The 19,293-nt window shown below is 28.6% G+C and overlaps 1 protein-coding gene across 1 annotated transcript in view; it reads left to right on the top strand.

Annotated features, from left to right (window-relative positions):
- Bma-rhgf-2 (Uncharacterized protein) overlaps positions 1-18,417 on the top strand; it is a gene marked incomplete at both ends in the record, with an annotated part of 36,931 nt that extends 18,514 nt beyond the window's left edge. Inside the window, 18 exons of the mRNA XM_043079140.1 lie at positions 9,735-9,847; positions 11,784-11,916; positions 12,037-12,144; positions 12,428-12,505; positions 12,947-13,113; positions 13,305-13,467; positions 13,770-13,913; positions 14,147-14,284; positions 14,589-14,714; positions 14,800-14,935; positions 15,419-15,554; positions 15,689-15,885; positions 16,029-16,329; positions 16,443-16,707; positions 17,083-17,256; positions 17,341-17,494; positions 17,770-18,079; positions 18,408-18,417. Of these exons, the coding sequence (XP_042935074.1) occupies positions 9,735-9,847; positions 11,784-11,916; positions 12,037-12,144; positions 12,428-12,505; positions 12,947-13,113; positions 13,305-13,467; positions 13,770-13,913; positions 14,147-14,284; positions 14,589-14,714; positions 14,800-14,935; positions 15,419-15,554; positions 15,689-15,885; positions 16,029-16,329; positions 16,443-16,707; positions 17,083-17,256; positions 17,341-17,494; positions 17,770-18,079; positions 18,408-18,417 (2,853 nt within the window). The remainder of the gene's footprint in view (positions 1-9,734; positions 9,848-11,783; positions 11,917-12,036; positions 12,145-12,427; positions 12,506-12,946; positions 13,114-13,304; positions 13,468-13,769; positions 13,914-14,146; positions 14,285-14,588; positions 14,715-14,799; positions 14,936-15,418; positions 15,555-15,688; positions 15,886-16,028; positions 16,330-16,442; positions 16,708-17,082; positions 17,257-17,340; positions 17,495-17,769; positions 18,080-18,407) is intronic.
- Between the last annotated feature and the right edge of the window lie 876 nt (positions 18,418-19,293).

Here is a 19,293-nt window from a genome sequence, read left to right as displayed (position 1 = left end):
AGACTGCGGTAAATTTGAGAGGGGGAGGAAGGGGGAAGGGGGCATGCCAGAAGCGCGCGAATGATCAATCATAAATGGTTGAAGCTGACGGCTATTATTGAAATGTTTATGAAAATGTTGAAATTTTTACACATATTAATTAATAAAGTTTGTAAAGTTGAATATAAAATTTCAGGAACTGAAAATATTTATTAAATACGAAATTAACTTTCCCACTGTTTATCAGTGCTTTTATATTATGTCACTATTAATTAAGTTATTTCAATGTCACTCTCAAAATTTCTCTTATTTTAATTTCTTCCACATTTCTTTTATATCAATCTGGCAAGTCCCAGAAAAAATTCAAAAAAAAAAAAAAGAAAATGAACCAAACTAAAAATTACGATTGAAGAAAAATAGAACTTCTTAAGAATAATAAGTAATATCTGATTTACAGTACCATTCTCCAAAATATTTGGCCTTTAATTTCACCATTGATAAATTGAATGCATTCTTGCAAACAAATTATTATTAAACTTTTCCTCATTTACCAATAATTTAAATAGAAAGCAAATCTAGATGAATTGCATTTCGTGCATGCAAAAATGATTCACTTACTGAATGTATTTGTTGAGGAATTAAATTAAACAGCAGGTAATTCAATTCTTTTGCATAATAACATTAAGCCTAGTAGTTATACCTTTTTCTAACTGACTGATCGCTTTGAATTTTTCTCTCTTCTTTTCATGACTTCTTTTTAGCTTTTATATTGAAAATATTTTCATCTTTCTTATTTGTTATCTTATCTTTGATATGATAATTTATCAAATTTATACGGTTAGTTTATCAGTCATTTAAATCAAAATTTGTATCAATGAATAATAGCAATTAGAATAACTTATATCAAACATTTATTTTTATTGAAAATGAATGATTTAATAAAACTTAAAAAACTTGTTCTGCTTTGCTTTATTTCTCTTTCATTTTTCTTTAAAAAAAGAAAACATGCGAGTGTCAAAATTCGGAATTAAATAACCAGAAATCGTGATCTCTTTGAAAATATAAAAGTAGAGCAATTATCTAAATTCGTCATTTTTTCTAAGCGATTTTGATGATCGAAAAGAAAAAAAAAATATTTAGAAACCGGTTTTGATTCTTCAAACCGTACACAATAATCAAGCATTTCCTGAATATTTGTAACATTGTCATGTCTATCATTTATTCATAATAAATGATTTCTTTTTTTAAAAAAAAAGAATAAACGTTTAACAATAAAATAAGTTGACTAGAAAATTATTTAGATCATCAAATTAGAAATTAAGCTTAGTGATTCATTCATTTTCATTACCATCCAATTATCCCACATTCTCTTTCTCTCTCTCTACTTCTGTGATTATTGGATGGTTATACAGAATTTTTTCAAAAAACTAAAAACTTGACCATAATTTTAATTTTTATTGAGGATATAATTGTGACTTAATAAATGATTAGTTTGAGGATCTATAATGTTTCTCAGGTAAAACAGTTATACCTTTATTTATTGATAATTAGTCACTGTTAATGAATGACCTCTGTCATTTATCTCTGCCAACATGTTATCATTGTCAACATTAATCACTCTGTTATCACTGTCACCAACATAGCTCTATGCTACACCCTTTTCGTTATTCATACAAATAAATAATGATTGTTAACTTTTGTTAACTTGTTTCAAATAGACTTAACTGTGAAATTTTTAACTCAGTAGCGTTATTTTAATTTAATCATTTTTGCTTCTCCTTTGTCATCCTTAAAATATTGATTTATCACATAGCTGCATGCAACTTAAAAAGTTACTGGGCATCATAAGTTAAAAAATCTAAAAGCCTCAGGCAAATTTTGCTTATAGAAAATATTGAAAATTGCATTTTCATTTTAAATTTTGTTTAGATTTTTTTTCTAGATGTCTCTCAATCTATCCTTATTTTCAATTCATTCTTTTTTAACTTTTTATTTTCCTGTGGGACTTCTGAATCTTTCTTTTTTCTCGTTTTGATATGATTAAGATTCAAAGTGCGCTTACTTTAACATTTTTCTGTTGAAAAGTTGTTAGATCATTAGCACTATTAGCTTTGTCTCCCCATTTCGGGTAAAGTTACTTTTTTTTTTTTCATTTTTTAGCATTTTTAGTATTTTTTTTTTTGCCATTCGGTGAAGTTCCTTTTATATGCAACTAAATTGGAGGAAAAGAATGGAAATTACTTCTACGGTAGCAAACAAAAATTGAATTTCCAATTGAGTTCTTATTTCAGACTACCTTTTGATGTTTTGAACGGAAGGAAAAATCCGTTGGACGTAATTTCTCAATGAAAAACCAAATCTGAAAGAATATATTTATCGCGAATAAAATGAGTAATTTTACAATCTAAATCTTATTTAAAATATTTAGAAATTCTTTAATGCCAATTAATAAAAGGTCATCAAAGTTTCTTAGCTTAAATTTCTTAACTTAGCATTATACATTCAAATGAATGTCATAAATTTGCACCTCCTGTAATAAACTCAAAGACTGAATAAATTAATGTCATAATTTCCATCTTTTTTTTTGATGTTTAATAAATGTTTTTTAAGAAGGATGAAAATGACATTTGCCACTATTAAACTTAAAGCTAATACTTAGACAGATTCTATGACAATCAATTAAATAAATAAAAGTTATCGATTAAAATTAGAATTATATCTATGGTATTGCGCATTTTTTGATATCTTGAACAAAATAAGAATCATTTTCATCCTTGGAATAGGAATGCTTTAGATTTATGGCATTCTTTTTTGAACATTCAATTTTTTTCAGAGATTTCAAAAGTTTAATCTTTCAACAATTATGCTACTGATCTATTGATATCAGTGAATATTTTCTTATCTTTGATAGCTAATCAATTTGAAATTCTTTTTTTTTTTCTTGGAGACAAAAAATCTGTCAAGAAAAACTTATGAAAAGTGAATAAGAAAAAGTTATAAATTGAGAGATTAAAGTAAAGGAATGTAACACTTTTAAATGTTCCATTCATTTATTTCCATTCTTTTCCTCACAATCGATCATGAATTAATGTCATTTAAAGAATTTCACTTTTTCAAGATAAACTAAAATAAACTTTGTAAAATGACGATTTAACAAAAACTGCTTCAAGAAATGAAGTTTGAATTAGTTTTTCTCAATCTCATATTTATCCCTTTAAACGATGACATGAAAGTTGTATGTTCTCATCAGTCATTTATAATTCCTATTAAGCATCATAAATTAGCATCTAATTTTTTTATCCATGCCTTATATCGAAATGTTTATCACTCGTCCTGTCACAGATAAATGAAAAAAATTGCATGGGTGGGACACATAATACTTAATTAATTTTTCACATAAATTAAGTGGAAATCATCTATTTATTACCGTATAACTTTAACTTTAGTGGCAAAAGTTTACCTTTTTTTTCAAGAATCAGCATAAATTAATGAATGCTGTCATACATTCAGTATTTACCTTAAAATTTGAAGAAGTTAAAATTTAGAAAGTTTTTCCCGGATAACGAGAATATGATTAAAAGAATATGAGATCATATGTTACATAATTACATAATGACGTAACTTACGCGCTTCTTTACTTGTCACGTAGTAAGCAATTTATTATCAGTACTTAAATTGTTGCTCTTATCTCAACTTGTGAATCTTGAAACTAAAATTTAATTCGAGAAGAGCATTAGCACGAGTGTTCATTTCTTCGCAATGATATTTTAGTTTTCTCTGTTTTATTTTATTTTAGATGTTAGCATTTATCCATCATTCTTATCTAACTTTTTCTCTCATTTTTAAATTAATATTTCAGTTTTATGAGCTATCTGCCATTCTCTCAATATCTCTTTCTTTCACAGTCTTTAAAATCAACAGAGCACCTTTATTACCTGCTATTTCTATATAGTAGGTAATAAAAGCGGACACAGAGATTTTAGACTGATTGTTTTATGATATAATTTTGTTTAGCTATTTCAAGTTGTCTGTTTATCTATATTATCATATCTCGAATTGTAAATAATTATTAGTGAAATTATAACTCATTCTTACCTCACTTTATTCGGTCATATTATTTACTTTTTTTTCTACGGTAATATTTTTGTTTATTTTAGATTGGTCAAAAATTAGCAATGCTAGATTTGCATTAGCACTTTTCAAATGATCATAATTGTCTCTCAGCTTTACTTTTATTTAAAATTAAAATATTGAAGATTAGAATTTGCTGCTTCTAAGAAACAAATAGCAATTTCGGAGCGCTAATTCCGATATTGCATTTTGCAAAAAAAAAAAGAATTAAATCGTGAGATGAATGATTGAATGTTGTTGACGATCTATTTTTATTTCATTTTTTAAATAGAGAATATTTTTGACTGACGAAAAACTCATTTTACTGTTGATTAAGGGAATTCATCCTCTTCCTTTCAAGTGGTTTTTTCTTTTTTTTCTCTCCAATGTGCTGCAATGTTTCCACAAAGTATTCATCCCATTTCACAGAACATTTCAAATATTATTCGATTTTCCATTCTTTTCAATTTTATTTTAATTTTAATTACAAATTCTGAAGAAGAATGCTTCCTCGAATCGATTTCGATCTTTTTTTAAGAGAAAATATTTTTTATTATTTATTTTTTGTTCAAAATTTGTATGCAAAATGATTGCTGCATTAACTCGAATTAAATTAAATCTCTTTTCCACTATTTTGTCAAAAGTAAGATTTATAATGGTGGAAAAATTATGAAGCAAACGAAATAATTTCGTTTTTCTCATAATTTCAGACATTTTTCGCTCATTTTCTCTCACTTTCACATTTCATTATTTAGTTTAATTTGTTGAAATCATTGAATTTCATTCGTTTCATAAGATCAATTTCTATGTTATATCTGAAAGATAAGGTTATCCTATCATTACATTTGTATAATTTACTTCTAAAAGATCATTTTTTTCTATCTATTTATCTATCTATACGAACTGCTTTACTAAGCTTTGAAATGATGAAGTCATGAATTTTTACTTCTAATCGATACGGAGCTATGCGTGGTTTAAAAAATTTGCACGAATAGAAATGCGGAATAGTCGTTCAAAACATGAAGCTTTTTCATTCCAATGAAACCTTCGATCAATGAAAAATATTTTTACTTTTTTAGTCATACAGATGAAGTCATTTTCCATTGCTATTATTATTTCCTTTTGTGACGTAACTTGACGTACGTAACAGTGCATATCACTTCACAAGGATTACACATCACTTCACGAAAAACAACAGCTGTCGTTACATATTTTCAGCTTAATTTAAGCTTAGGTCATCATCCAAGTTTAACTCTTCTCATTCACCAACAATGAATCATTAAGACACTGAATTAGGATTGTAAATGAGTTTATGCAATTTTACTGAGCTGATAAATGTGCGTTATCATTAATGTTCCAACTTATTAACTTTACGAAATCGCAAGTGAATGAATTTAAATGTGAATTTTTGGTATTGGAATATATCAGAAGAAAAAGATAAGAAATTTGAAATTCAAACTAAAATTGTGGATTTGGAAAAAAGGTGTGGAAAACTTCACAAATAAAATGATTCACTTTTAAAAAGACCTTATAATTTGTCAGGTTTTATTCCCAGCTTAGTCATCTGGTTATTTACTTATAGCAGAAGTTGCGCTTCCGTTACAATCAGTGATATTATTGAATTATAAATGACAAATAGTTACTCATATAATATGAACAAAATAATTTTAAAAAAGTAAAACAATGAACTAAAATAATTTTACTTATATATCTGAATACATCAGAAACTGAATTATTAAGCTAAAAGTAAAAGAAAATGAAAAACACTAGTAACCTCTAATAGCTTATTCTCTGTTAGCAGAACGATCGATTAGAAATTTTAGCAGAATATAAGTGGGAAAGAAAATGAATACAGAATACGAAAGTTAGTATCGCACGAAATCATCCATATCATAATTTGAAATATTTTACTACTCTGATATTAAAATTAAAATAGGATTTTGAGTTTTGAGCTAATTTCTTTTTCATTGATAGCATTAGGTATTATAAAAGTTTTCTTGTAGTTTTATTGCAAATGAGTTAATATTTCTGTTAGTGCAATTTCAATCGATCGTCCAATGTTTTTGTGTTTTTGTCTGCTCTTCTTCAATTGTTATCATTTGAGAAAAAACATTTTCTCTTTATCAAAATCTATTTGCAAATAAAATTTTTTCACCTTCTTTTCATTAATTTTTACCTGTTGAATGCCTTTTTAATCTGTCATTTCAATGTATTTACTTACTAAAACTATCTTACATTCATTTCAAAATTATCAGATTTAATACTTCTGAAATTTCAAAATTAAAAGTTAGCATTGTTAATTTAGCATTCTTAATTCTGAATCATTTTTAAGAAAATTTATTTGTTAAAATGTTGTAAGGCAAATTAAATCAATTGGTTAGATGAATTGAAATAAATGAAGAAATTTCTTCTATGGTGAAAGCTAGTAATTAAGGAATTTCTTCTTCTAATATAATTTAACCATCATCACTTACCTTACTTACACTCCGCGGATTAAAATTCTTTAGGAACACCGACGGACATTATGCATCTATGTTTATTGAAATATTTCATCAATTTAATTGGACTATTTAGCCTTTGCGAAATGAAATGTTACCTTCTTGTCCTCTTCCTCTTCCTTTTCGTTCATTGTAGTCATTGTTAAGAATTGATTATCCTACCATTTGCTCGATACAAGTTCCGATGAAAATGAGGACAAATGATTGATGAAGGGAGCAGATTTGAACAAATGGATGATTAACTTCAACCTATTCAGATACCTCGCTTTTCAGTTCAGGTGCTTAATTCATCTGGCCCATTTCAAACATTCCAGATATTTGGTCTAGATCTCGGATTCATTCATTTACTGATCCGGAATGATTGAAGAGAGGGATCATTTTAGAGTGTTCATTTATTCGTTTCATCATCAATCAGCGATAGGACATTTTGTGAAAAGTCGATGAAAAGAGAGGGAGAGAGAGAAAAAGAGAGACAGAGATGTCCAGTTTTTTTTAAAAAAAATTTAAAATTATATTTCCTAAATTCATATGCCTACTTATAAGATTTGTTCACATATTAATATAATAGGAATACTTTATGCTTAATCATTCTTGCAAAAACTGTTTATTACTTTTTGTTTTTTTAATAAATTTAATTGTTTCGAATTTTTATTTTGGTAAGGATGTTGAATTAAAGGAAAACGATGTTTATCTAAGTAGTACATCACATTGCATTTGGAAAAATTGACGGCCGATTAAATTAACACCCTTTCTTGTTTGTTCCCGCAGTAGGATAATAAATTCCACCATTTTCAATAAAAGAGCTAAAAATAGGATGATGAATTTCAATGGCAGTAGTTTCGGTTAATTTTGTGATTAATTGTTTTTTTTTTTTTTTGAAGAATTAAGTTATTTTATAAAATAAATGTAAATATTAGGTATGCAAATCTTAAAAACAGAACGTTTTATGATATATATTGCACTGATCATATGTATTTGTATGTATCTGTCAAAAACTTTTAATTTTTTAAAGAAATGTTTAGCCAATTTTAATCTTCAATATAATAATACACATCTCTTCCTTTCATCATTTGTTTCTTCTATTTGAAAATCAGTCCAATGAGATTTTTTCTCTTTTTATTTTCTTGTCCTTTTCTGTTTACTTTCTTTAGTTTTCCTTTTAATAATCATTTTGAATAAATAATTTACTGAGCTGAATAATTAAAATTATTTAAGCACTTAACATTATTTTAAGTTTAATTTTAGAAATTTCAAATGACGAAAGCTTTATTTATCATCCAGCAAATGCCACAGGCTATATGTCGAGAAAGTCTTAATTCTGTTAAACATTTCCAATCAGTAATGTTCTTAAAATTTTAAATTTTCATTGAAAATTTTCAATATTTTATTCCCTCGATGATTAAATTAAATCTCCCTTTTTTCTGGCTTTTTTTTTCAGTAACTTGTTGACAATTTTTGAAAGATTATATTGCGAAAGGCTTTAACTATTTTACGATTTCTTTTTATTAAATCGTTGAACTGCTTTTAGATAAGTAACTAAATTCTACTGAATGGATGAATTGAATTTGATGCAATTTCATCATTTTAAACCATAACTTTTTAAATTGGTTTTATAATTTGAGGGTTAAAAATTCTTTGAAATATACTATTATGGATTTTATAAAGTATAGTTGTACTCTCTTCAAAACTGCTTTTTTTTTCAGATTCGAAATGTTAGTTACGACATGTACAAGTGTTCTTGTCATGAAATATTTATTTGCTTAGTCTGAAATTTTCGAATTTTCTAAAAATTCAAATTAAATATTTGTTTTGAGAAAATTAAGAATTGCTCAGTTTTCTCAATAGACCTATTCATAGATATTTTTGAATTATTTTTATAGTATTGGTCTACTTTTTTTCTAATATTGCGATATATTTATGAGCAAATATTATGTTGAAAATGTCAACCAAAACAAGTTAGATAATAGATAAAATCTGTTTTTTGGTGGAAATCCTGATTTTAGAAAGATTGCAATCAAAAATTTTAAATTGATCATTTGAAATTTTTCATGGGATACTTTTGAGAACAAAATGAGGTAAAATATACTTTTTGTTTTTTATTTTTTCTACTTTTCAAATTGTCCATTATTTATATTGTTGATTGCAATAATTGCGAAAGGATGATGGCAGGTGAATTAAAAAGTGAAAATATTTTGTATCATTGGAGAGAGAGAGGGAATCAAAGTGTTTTCATTGTCTCTTTCAGTGACCAATTTGCCATGCTAAAGCATATTGTTTTCAATATTTCTCATTTCTTGCACAATTACCTCATAACCATTTATGTAAGTGGTAATTACCGAATTATTTAAATTGAATGGTAACAAAAAGTTTATTGCGAATATTTAACATTTTTAAAATGACAAACTAGTCGCAAACATGTTTAGAATAGAGTAACTCTTTTGAGGAAAGTTATGGATAATTACGAGGAGGAGATATAAATAGCAATAAAGTCATATTAATAAATAGTTAGTAATTGATTTATAGCTATTATTTATTGAATTTCATTATAAATTACTCTAGCACATTCATTAAAGCATATGTAAATAGATGATTGAAAGCTTCGAACAATTCATTATTTATTATCAAATATAATATATTTTGTTAATGGGTTAGTGAGCGAAACGTCTTTTATAATATTTAATTCATACTAATTTAGTTAAAGATTATTATAAAAATATAGAAAAGAGAGTTTGCATATTCTGTGCCTGAATAAAAATATAAATATAGAAGGATTGTTCATACAAATAGTAAATTAAATAGTTAAATTCTTTTTATTTATTCCTATCAAAATTTCCTTTTTTCGATATCTTTCTTTACATTAAATAGTCATCTATATTCTTCTCTTGGACATTTCAACTTCTTTTTTTTTTTCAATTCCTCCATAAAAATAATTTTGTATGTATCATTTCACATAATCTAATCATTATTTTTTTAGCATTAATAATTTTCCTCTATGTAAAGATTGTTTAAAAATGCTAATTATATTCGCCGATCTTGTTGAGTTAATTTCAAATTTTGTTAAGTCTGTTAGCATAATTAGTCCTTCGAGAATACAACTCATCCATATGAAATGTTATAAAATCAGCTATTAATGGAACATAAATTTAGCTTTCGCGCAGTCGAGGCAATAATTTGTCATCATCGCATTCGGGAAGTGGTTGTCAAGATTATGAGCCAAGAATTCGGAAAAATTCACCAACAAGTCAATCAATACTGCTCAAGTATATTTCTCTAATTTTCATTTTTCTCTTTTTAATATATTCTGTTCTATAAACCAAAAATCTGTAAGGATGTGTCTAATATATATATATATATATATATATGTGTGTGTGAAATTTAAATTTTATACCAGAACGAAAGTGAAGTAGAAAATGTCATGCCTTACTCCTTCTTCATTTGATGCAAATCATCAAGCAATCCATGCTTTTCCAAAAATTGAACATCTGAAAGATTGCACTTCAAAAATTTAAAACATATGTTCATTGGCCTTTTAGTGCATTCGGTCTCTCTGTTAATTGTCAACTACTGGTTTCATTTGAATAGGAATGTAAACTGCAAGTTGGTTGGTTGATTCGGCCAATTCCTTCACAGCATTTCTTTACCTTTTTTATAGGATTTGCTTGCCTGCACTATTGCGCGTTATATTCTAATGCGCAACATTGCTGCATTTGCAGTTTTTGAAATTTTATGAAAGTAGCAGAAGGAATTCACTTTAGATATATTTCTTCAACAACAAATGCAATAGTAGCTAATGTTGGTAGATTCAGTTCTAATGAATGATCAAATTATCAGTAATATATACTTTAGTTCTACTCACCAATATCAAATTTTATGAAATTCTAATTATTAACGATTTTAAGTGAAACTGAGGAAAAAAAGTTAAATCTGTTTTACCTATCTTTAATCGTTGCAATATCTTTTGCTATAAATGCTAAAAGGAAGAAATCAGTGCGGGCAATTCGATAGCAATTTGATGAGTGAAATGTTTACTTCACAAAGATAATTCTCATTGGGAAACTCTCGTAAGCAGCAACAATTACCCTTGATCTTAACTTTATGTGACTCTATCTCTTCCTCAACAACTTATCATCCCTTTAATCTTCCATCGTTTATCCTTTTTTTTTCCCTTCTCGCTCAAGTGATATGATGATGTGATGTATTGTTAATTCAGATAAGCTGTTAGAATTAGAGTTTGATAAATTGCTTATACAATAGTACTTGTTAAGGCTAAAGTGACATGAGTTGTCAGAAGTTTAGCAAAAGCGAAACTTTAATTTCTTTTTGCACAGTGAACAGTTGACATTCTTTTTCCTCTCTCTCTCTTATTTCAAATTCCATCATCTTCGTATCGGTATTTAAACTGATGAATTTTGGCAACAATTTGTTGTAAAGACAACAATCTTCAGATTTTACAATCATCTGTCCCAAGGTCACTGGTATGGGACAAATTAAGGACATTTATATTGGATGTCATTGCATTAAAAGAATGCTAACTGTCTTAAGCATATATCTAAATGATAATGACCTACTGGATATTACACATTTCCTTCTTTTTACTGAATCATCTTCAATAATTTCAACGTTTTTGTTAGTATCCTTTCTTACTGTGCTTCGAAATAAGTGTATGAAGGAGAGAAAGAGAGAGAAAGGGAGGGAGAGAGAGAGAGAGAAAAGAGGAATTATTTGAAAAAGACCAATTTTGGAATATTTAGAGCATCAGAAGGACTTATTTTCCTATGACATCATAAAATTAATCCACCCTGTGTGAACCAAATTCTTGATTTGATTGTAAATGAAAAATTTAGAACTAAAATTTGTCAGCCTTCGGATGATTTCTTTGATTTATTTTGGTATAAATTGTAAATTTCCGGCAAAAATAGTTTTTGTAGACTTTAGAATTTTTAAACATATTTTAAAGGAAAAGTAGAATGATTTTTATTTAAACGAAATATTAAAGCCTTATTGATATATGCTTACAGCTTTACTTGGCATTTTTATATTCTGATTGAGTTGCGTTATGTTCTTTTCAACAAAAATTATATTGATAAAAAAAAAATTAGAAGCTCGTGTTTTTTCACAGAATTTGTGCTTTTGTTGTTTCCATTTTTTAAGCTTTAAAAATTATTGGTGTTCATTGGTGGTGGTTGTTAGTTTCAGTATAGCATTAGATGAACCATCATGTTCTGAGGATTTATCCTCGATCGTTTTGCACGACGATAGTAGTGTCAGTGGAACAAGACGTTTGCGCAATATAGCTGCTACCAGTAGGAGAAGTTTATTTTTTGGAAAGGTTAGATGTAATTTTGTCTTTTATAAAATTAACTTTTAAAGGGAATTTTTAAACTTAATATAGAAATTTGAGATATATGTTCAATGAGAAAGAAAAAAAAAAACATTCGGATTATTTGAGGACAAGGCAGAAATGCTTGCACGTTTAACATTGCTGAAAGATGAAGTGCAGAAACCGGTACCAATGTTTGAACTTGAATCTCACTGGACCAATATTGTTCGTGATAACGTAAGTTAACGTGAAATTTGAACTTGATTTGTTTTTATCACGATACAGGAATGATATATATCAGCTGGCTAATATCGAAATATATCATAATTGATTTTTTTCTTTTTTTCTTCTGGAATTTCATGACAAACTGAAAAGATTCCCAAAACTGAAAACGGAATGCTTCGTTGTTTATGATTTCAAGTCTTTTCTTTTTTGTCCTTTTCTCTGTCTTTCTCTCTCTCTCTCTCCCTTCAAATACACCGGAGTTCAAACAGTTACATTTAAATCATCAAAATTACAGGAGGAATTAAGTAAACATGCATATGAACAGCAGGAAGCTATTTGGGAATTTGTCACAACCGAACATCGATATTTGCAGGCAAATAAACTTTTCCTAAACAATTTCTCTCCTTTTTTCTAGAAGGAAAAAGTTTTTTAAAATACTTCATAAAAGATTAGTTATAGAGATTTGGCAGAATACTTTTTCCCAGTTAAAAAAAAAAGTGAAAGAAAATGAACGATTTTCGGAATTTAATTTAACAAATAATTAGAAAATGTGACTTTTTTTTGTATGAATAACAACAGACTTTAAACTTTAAAGTTAATGAGAAATTTAATTTGAAATTGTTTGAAAGATAAGCAGAAGTGGACTTTTTCATGCAACAGATGAATTTCGATAATCATTACATAAGGATGAAAAATTAGGAACGATATCTTTTCCTTTTTTTTTCTTTCTTTTTGATGTAGTTGATTTTTTCTTTAGAAAATCTTTTTAAGTTTTTACTGAAAATTGGATTGAAATTTGACAGCTTATTTTTAGCTTTTAAAACAAATGAATGAACTTTGTCAATGCTTTCTAAAAATGCAAGAAGTTGGCTACATGCGTGACGTTGACCCACGTCGAGTGTTTCTTAATTATCCTGAACTTTATCTTCATAATTCGAAATTTTGGAAAAAAGCAGTATTACCAATGCTTCAAACTTCAAGGTTTTCTCATTTCCTAAATAACTTTCAAACATTCACTATGGCGTACATCAGGAAATGATTGCTGGGAAATTTTAATAACCTTTAATTTGCTCTCCTGCTGTTTGTCTAGAATTTTTTTTTTCGAATCATAACAAACAATATAAGTACCATTTTTCTCATTTTTTTTTCTTTTTTTTTTTTTTTTTTTGTAGAAATAATGGTACTCCTCTTGATCCAGCAATCCTGAAATCCGGTTTTGAACGAATTGATGAATGGTGGCCTTGCTATACAACTTTCATATATGGTCATGCCGATTGTCATAGTTATGTGCAGAAATGTCAGAAAGAAAATGAACTGTTTCGCGAATTTGTTACGGTGCATTTCATTTATTTTACTTCTGAATTGATGTTTCATTTGAAAAACAAAAAATAATTTTGGTATTAATTATATGTATACATGATTAAATATTGAATACTTGAGTATGACTAGCTTACAGTGCATCAAGTTTATTCACAGTCAAAATTATTTTTTAACATTTTAAGAAATAATAAATTTTACGAATAATTTAAATCCCTGTAATTTAGGGAAAATTTACAAGATAAACTTGTTTTTTTGCAATTATGTTTGAATATTGTTTCAATTTGTTTTCTCTTTCATAATTATTCTTGTAACTTTAGTGGGCAGAATCGCAAGATACAATGAGGCGACAACGTTTATTGGATGCGTTAACGAATCCGATGCAACGTCTCACGCGATACAGTTTGCTTCTCAAAGCTGTTCTTAAGCATACCGTTGATGATACGGAACGAGATACTATTCAGGTATTGTATCCATTTATTTTCATTAATTACTGTTAAACAAATATTATCACAGATTATTTACTTAGTCAGTTGACTTTTTTTATTAATTCTTAGATTCCATTTTTATGAACTTTTCCCTCCAATTTTTTTACCAATTTATTTAGGTATCATTAAGAAAAGAATGATAAATTGCTACAATGTGCTAGAATTCTAGGCCTAATATAATGGTTCTATTGAAAGACACCAATTTCTAGGATATGATAGTACGAATCGAAAAAGCGACACGAAATGTTGAAGAAACATTAAATAACAACGACTTGCAAAATAAGCTGAATGAATTATCCAGAGCAATTGAGAGCTATGAAGCCGTTGATTGTGAAGAGTTTGAAAAGGTAAATAATAGTTTTACTTTATTGATGTCTTTTATTGTGAATATAACATATGAATTCACTTTTATTCCAATCTCAAAATTTGACATTTACATTGTTACACTGTCATTTAAATATATTTGTTTAAAGAAATGAACATTCATGCACTATAATTACCAGTAACTTGATACCAAACGTTTGATTTCATCAAGGCATTTTTTCTCAACTTATTTATTTTTTCTGTTGTTTGATATTTCCCATAATGTTTATGGTAATTTTGGCCTATCAGTTATATCATACAAATTATTCAAATGAAATTTAATTCCAGATATTCCCAATTAAATGCTATATTCGTTTGGCCGATCCGATGCCATATTTTGTGGGACAACCACAATTTCGTCGTGTTTATTTGCGTGCTGATTTGAAAATGAAAGACGGCAAACAGGGAACAAAGGTTTATTAAATGGAAAATTAACTAATTTATCTTTATAAACATGATAACATGATACATTAAGTTCTACATGTATTTTTCATTTCAGGTAGATGCACATTGCATACTTTTCACCGATCTCTTCCTCATATGTAAAGCTTCTAATAAACGTTATGATCGTCTAAGGATACTTAAACCACCAATACATATTGCTAAAATGTGCCTTCAGCGATTTCCTGATTATTGTAAGTTCTGTTATTAAATAATTTATACTTAAATATTTTCTTCCTATTTCTTTCATTTTTCAATTTAAATAATTACTGTGGAAATTTTTTTAAATCAATTTTTTTGTTACTAAAATGTTGAAAATTTTCTGTCATTTTGAGGAATATTCTAGTGTTTATCAAATATGACTTAATATGTTGTTGATTTCGTAGTGCAACCTCTGATTCCAATAATTGCTAAGATTTTGAGAAATTAAACGATCATGTTATGTCATCAAATATCTTACGAAAATTATTGAAATGGCTTTTCACTTGAATTATTGGTGAATGTACCCATTTCAATAGACTGTAATCTTTATCTCAAAATGTCCAATCTTCTCGTAGATGTTATTATGGGATGAGAAGATCGGGAAAAATGAAATTAAATGTTGAAGGAAAAGGAGAAAAGAGAGACATTGAGAAAATATTCAAAAAAGGAAATGGAAATGATAAATCGTATTGCAGCTGGCTTCGTAATAGCACCAATTAACGATTTTGGTATGCCCTCGGCATTATATTATTTATCGACTCCATCAATTGAAGAAACCCGCAAATGGCTCGAAATGACTAATATGGCATTAAGGGACTTTTATCGCTTGAAGTATAACATTTTTTATTTCTTTGTTTTTCTTCATAGAAATTTCAAGAAAGGAAAGAAGTTTACGCCTAAAAATTGGATTGTAATTGAATTTTATACAAGCATTTTATCATTCATTCTTTCTTTTTTTTTTCTAGGCCTCTAAGTCCGCAACAGTGCTTGCTAGGTATATCGATGGGATTATTTAATGGATTTGGATTAAACGATGATATAGATCATAATCGTTCCAATAGCAGTAGCGGTAGTAATCAAGAGACTATTAATCAAGAAATTATACATCGAAAAAGTTCCAGTATGGATTCTCAAATAGTTGCTGAACATAATCGTATTGCTAGTATGTTTCAATTTTAATCTTTATTGTAAATAGTGAAGAAATGACAAAAAAAGAAATGAAAGCGTTTTTTCATTAATTTTTGTTTTCTTAAAATCAAAAATGTTTAAAGAAGACGAAGTTCACTTTAACAACTGTCATTTTAGATGTGCGAAAAGTGAACACAGTATCGTCGGCAGATCAGATTGATCGATTACTAAGAGAAGGACAAAGTGTCGGCAATGGGATTTGTGGTAGTGTAAAAAATAATTTAGTATCACAGCATAAATTAGCTGTGATGGTTAATGATGATCGTTCCTTACCCTCATTAGTTAATACAACGTTAAATGGACAGTCAAAATCGTCCACAGATTTACACTTCACTTCAAAATCCGTTGAACATTTGGAATCACCCAATTTGCATCGTCGATCGCGATCGAACTCCTCTGGACCGACCGATGTTGCTAGGTATAATTTCATTCAATATCTCATATTACTCTTTCTTTTTTCAAATGCATTTCTTGGACATATATGAGATTTGGCGACATACATTCAAATTAATAAAACTGGTAATTTTCCAGGACCTATTTAAATAAGTCTTCCAAAGCCGGGTTCTCGACTCATTTATATAACAAAGGACATATCTATGTCAGCGATACACCATCCACATCGTTGGAACATCGAGAAGGATGCGACCTGCGTGCATCCCAAGGCACCTTAGATAGCAGTCCTGATTTTTCCGAACAACGAATTGCTGAGCGGCACGATGAAACGGTGAGATGTTCCTCACCTTCAATAATTATGACCTATGCGAACGATGAAAGTATCGGAACATCATCTTCACAGGTAATTAATTCTCATTTTCCATCTATCTTTTATTGTTGCTTTATAATTTTGTTTGTTTACTTGTTTGTTGCTATAGAATTCAACTTAAAACTTTCTCCATTATGTGCGGATAGTAACGGTTATATGATATAATAAGGTAGCAGAATATATTTATACATGCTTTAGGCTAATGAATTTCAACCTTGCGAAGCATATCCAGTAGTAGGAAGAGTAACAAGTCTTGCTGTATCCTGAAAGTGTTTTGATCTAGAAATAGTGTGCATGAAGCGTCAGAAGTTACTTCACTTTTTCTTTGAAATTCAAATTTACTGAATTCTTCACTTTTTCTTGTTTTTTGAAATTCAAAATTCACTGAATGATTACTTTTGAATATAGATGTTAAATGCACGTCGTTTTGAACGACGCTATCATACATCAGATGGTATTGATATTACTAAGCCAAAGGTACCAACGAATTTACCACCTGGGATTCTGAAACGATTCTCCTGGAACGTATCAACGGCTGTTGGTGGTTCATCCAGAAAAATAACGAATCGGATGAATGAACAGGTTCCATTTGTCATACTTTCACAATATATCTTCTAGTTTCTATATTCAGAATCAAATTCTTCTGTTAAACTCAAATCTTTATAGAATATTCGGCGTCAATCACAGTCGACGGTAGCTTCATCGGAATCATTCAGCTCATCAACATCTGGTTTCAGTACCGCTTCATCATATATGGAAGGTTCCACTGTTACAGAGGAAATGACTCCAACCGATGATCTTGATATGCATATTTCGACAGGTGAGATGCATTCTTTCAAGGTGCACTAAATTTATTACACAATTGTCATTAATTTTCATTCCATGGATGCTCTGCCTGTTCCTAAAAAAGCCATTCACAGCCTTTCTTATTCAAATATTACCATTAATTATAGTAATTCAGAAAAGAAAACAAGCATATTTTTTTTCTCACTTTATAAGGGAAATTATATCGATGTTAGCAAATAAAACAATTATTAGTCACATTACTCGTATAAGATGTATGATAGAGATTATTAATATGAGCTTATATTGTAGTAGCAATAGGAGAACAATTGGAGGATGTAGCGGAGGATACTCGAACTCTGAAGATTCAACTTAGCGATGAGAATATTAATGAAATTGAAAAGAAAGAAACGATAAGTGTTCCACCTCCACTTCCTGAGGCACCACCTCCTTCATTAAATGGTAAAGAGAAAGGAGCTGGATTTGGTGCTACTACCGCTCCTCTTCCTTCCACAACTGCAACTTCAGTCTTGATAACAGCTAACAAAGGAGCTGAGATGACAAATTCCGTTAAGCAGCAAGAGTTATTAAAATTCATCATGGACAATCATCTGGAGACCTCGTATGTTTCTCATCAATAGTTAATTTATTTTAACACGAAAATATTTTGTGAATGTATCGAAATTTCTAATTTGATTAAAACTCTTCTCTTTCCTCACTCAGTTCTACATTTTTTTTTCTACAAAAGCACTAGCTATATTAATTCATCTTAAGGAATATTTATTCACAATTCTTCAGATACCATCTTGTGAATATCGCAAAAGCAAAAGATTTTTAAATTGCATATAAAATCATATCACGAATGAATTTGTAACTGTTAGTTCAGTTGCTAATAGGAATGCTAAATTATTGGATTTAAAAATCGAAATTAAAATAAATTTGATTTTCAGTGATGTCTAAAGTGATTATCTATTCAGCATTGCAAATCATATTTGGTTGTATTAACAATACAAATCATCGCTATTCACAAAGAATAGAAGTCGTCACTTAATTTTATAAGCCAACTGGAAGTCTGGTTCCATGTAACTATATATTTGGGGATCATCGACGTTTCCTTGTGTTTAGTAGTATTTTTTTCTTATTTACTTTATTTGTAACACTTTGTAGTTACTGTTGAATGGTAACTGATAACATCAGTTACTCCTTAGTACAAAAGTAACTACAGCTTTTAACAATTTCTATTTTTTTTTTTTCTTTTTTGCTATTACAGCTATATCTGTGATATTTTGTTTCATACCAATACTATCAGTACTACTCGGTATTTTATATTTTTCTTATTTTTCCTACTCTTGATATATCTAGGTACCAGAAAACGTAGGTTTTAATTGAGAAAAAGATTAGAAAAAAACCACACTTCACATTGTATCATACATTGTATGATACAATGTGAGATTAAACAATAAGATTCAGCAGAAGAGATAGAAGATGCTAGCAAGCTTACAGTTTAGTAACCTGGTACAGTTGAAATATACATCGAGGGAGGACTACGAAACTTAGCGCTTCACCAATGGAATTTGTTGTATTTTTTCTATTTAATATAACTAACTATTATTGCTACTATTATGTAAATAATAAAGCCTAAAGAAAGTCGAGTTCAAACTTCATCATCGTAAAGCATTAAATGCAGCATAAATTCATTCATCCTACATACTTTAGTCGTTGGCCGCATCCATAAAATATTGACATCGAGGACCAACTTTAAAACCGCGTGGGCTAAGTTCTCATACTTTTTACTTCGTTATTAATTTATGGTACCTTAAGGCTTATATTTTGAGA

The sequence above is a fragment of the Brugia malayi genome (genome assembly GCF_000002995.4).
Source record: "Brugia malayi strain FR3 genome assembly, contig: Bm_v4_Chr2_contig_001, whole genome shotgun sequence".
NCBI classification, from domain to species: Eukaryota; Metazoa; Nematoda; class Chromadorea; order Rhabditida; family Onchocercidae; genus Brugia; species Brugia malayi.
Note: the sequence above shows the minus strand (reverse complement) of the source record. Positions and strands in the feature narration are given on the sequence as shown.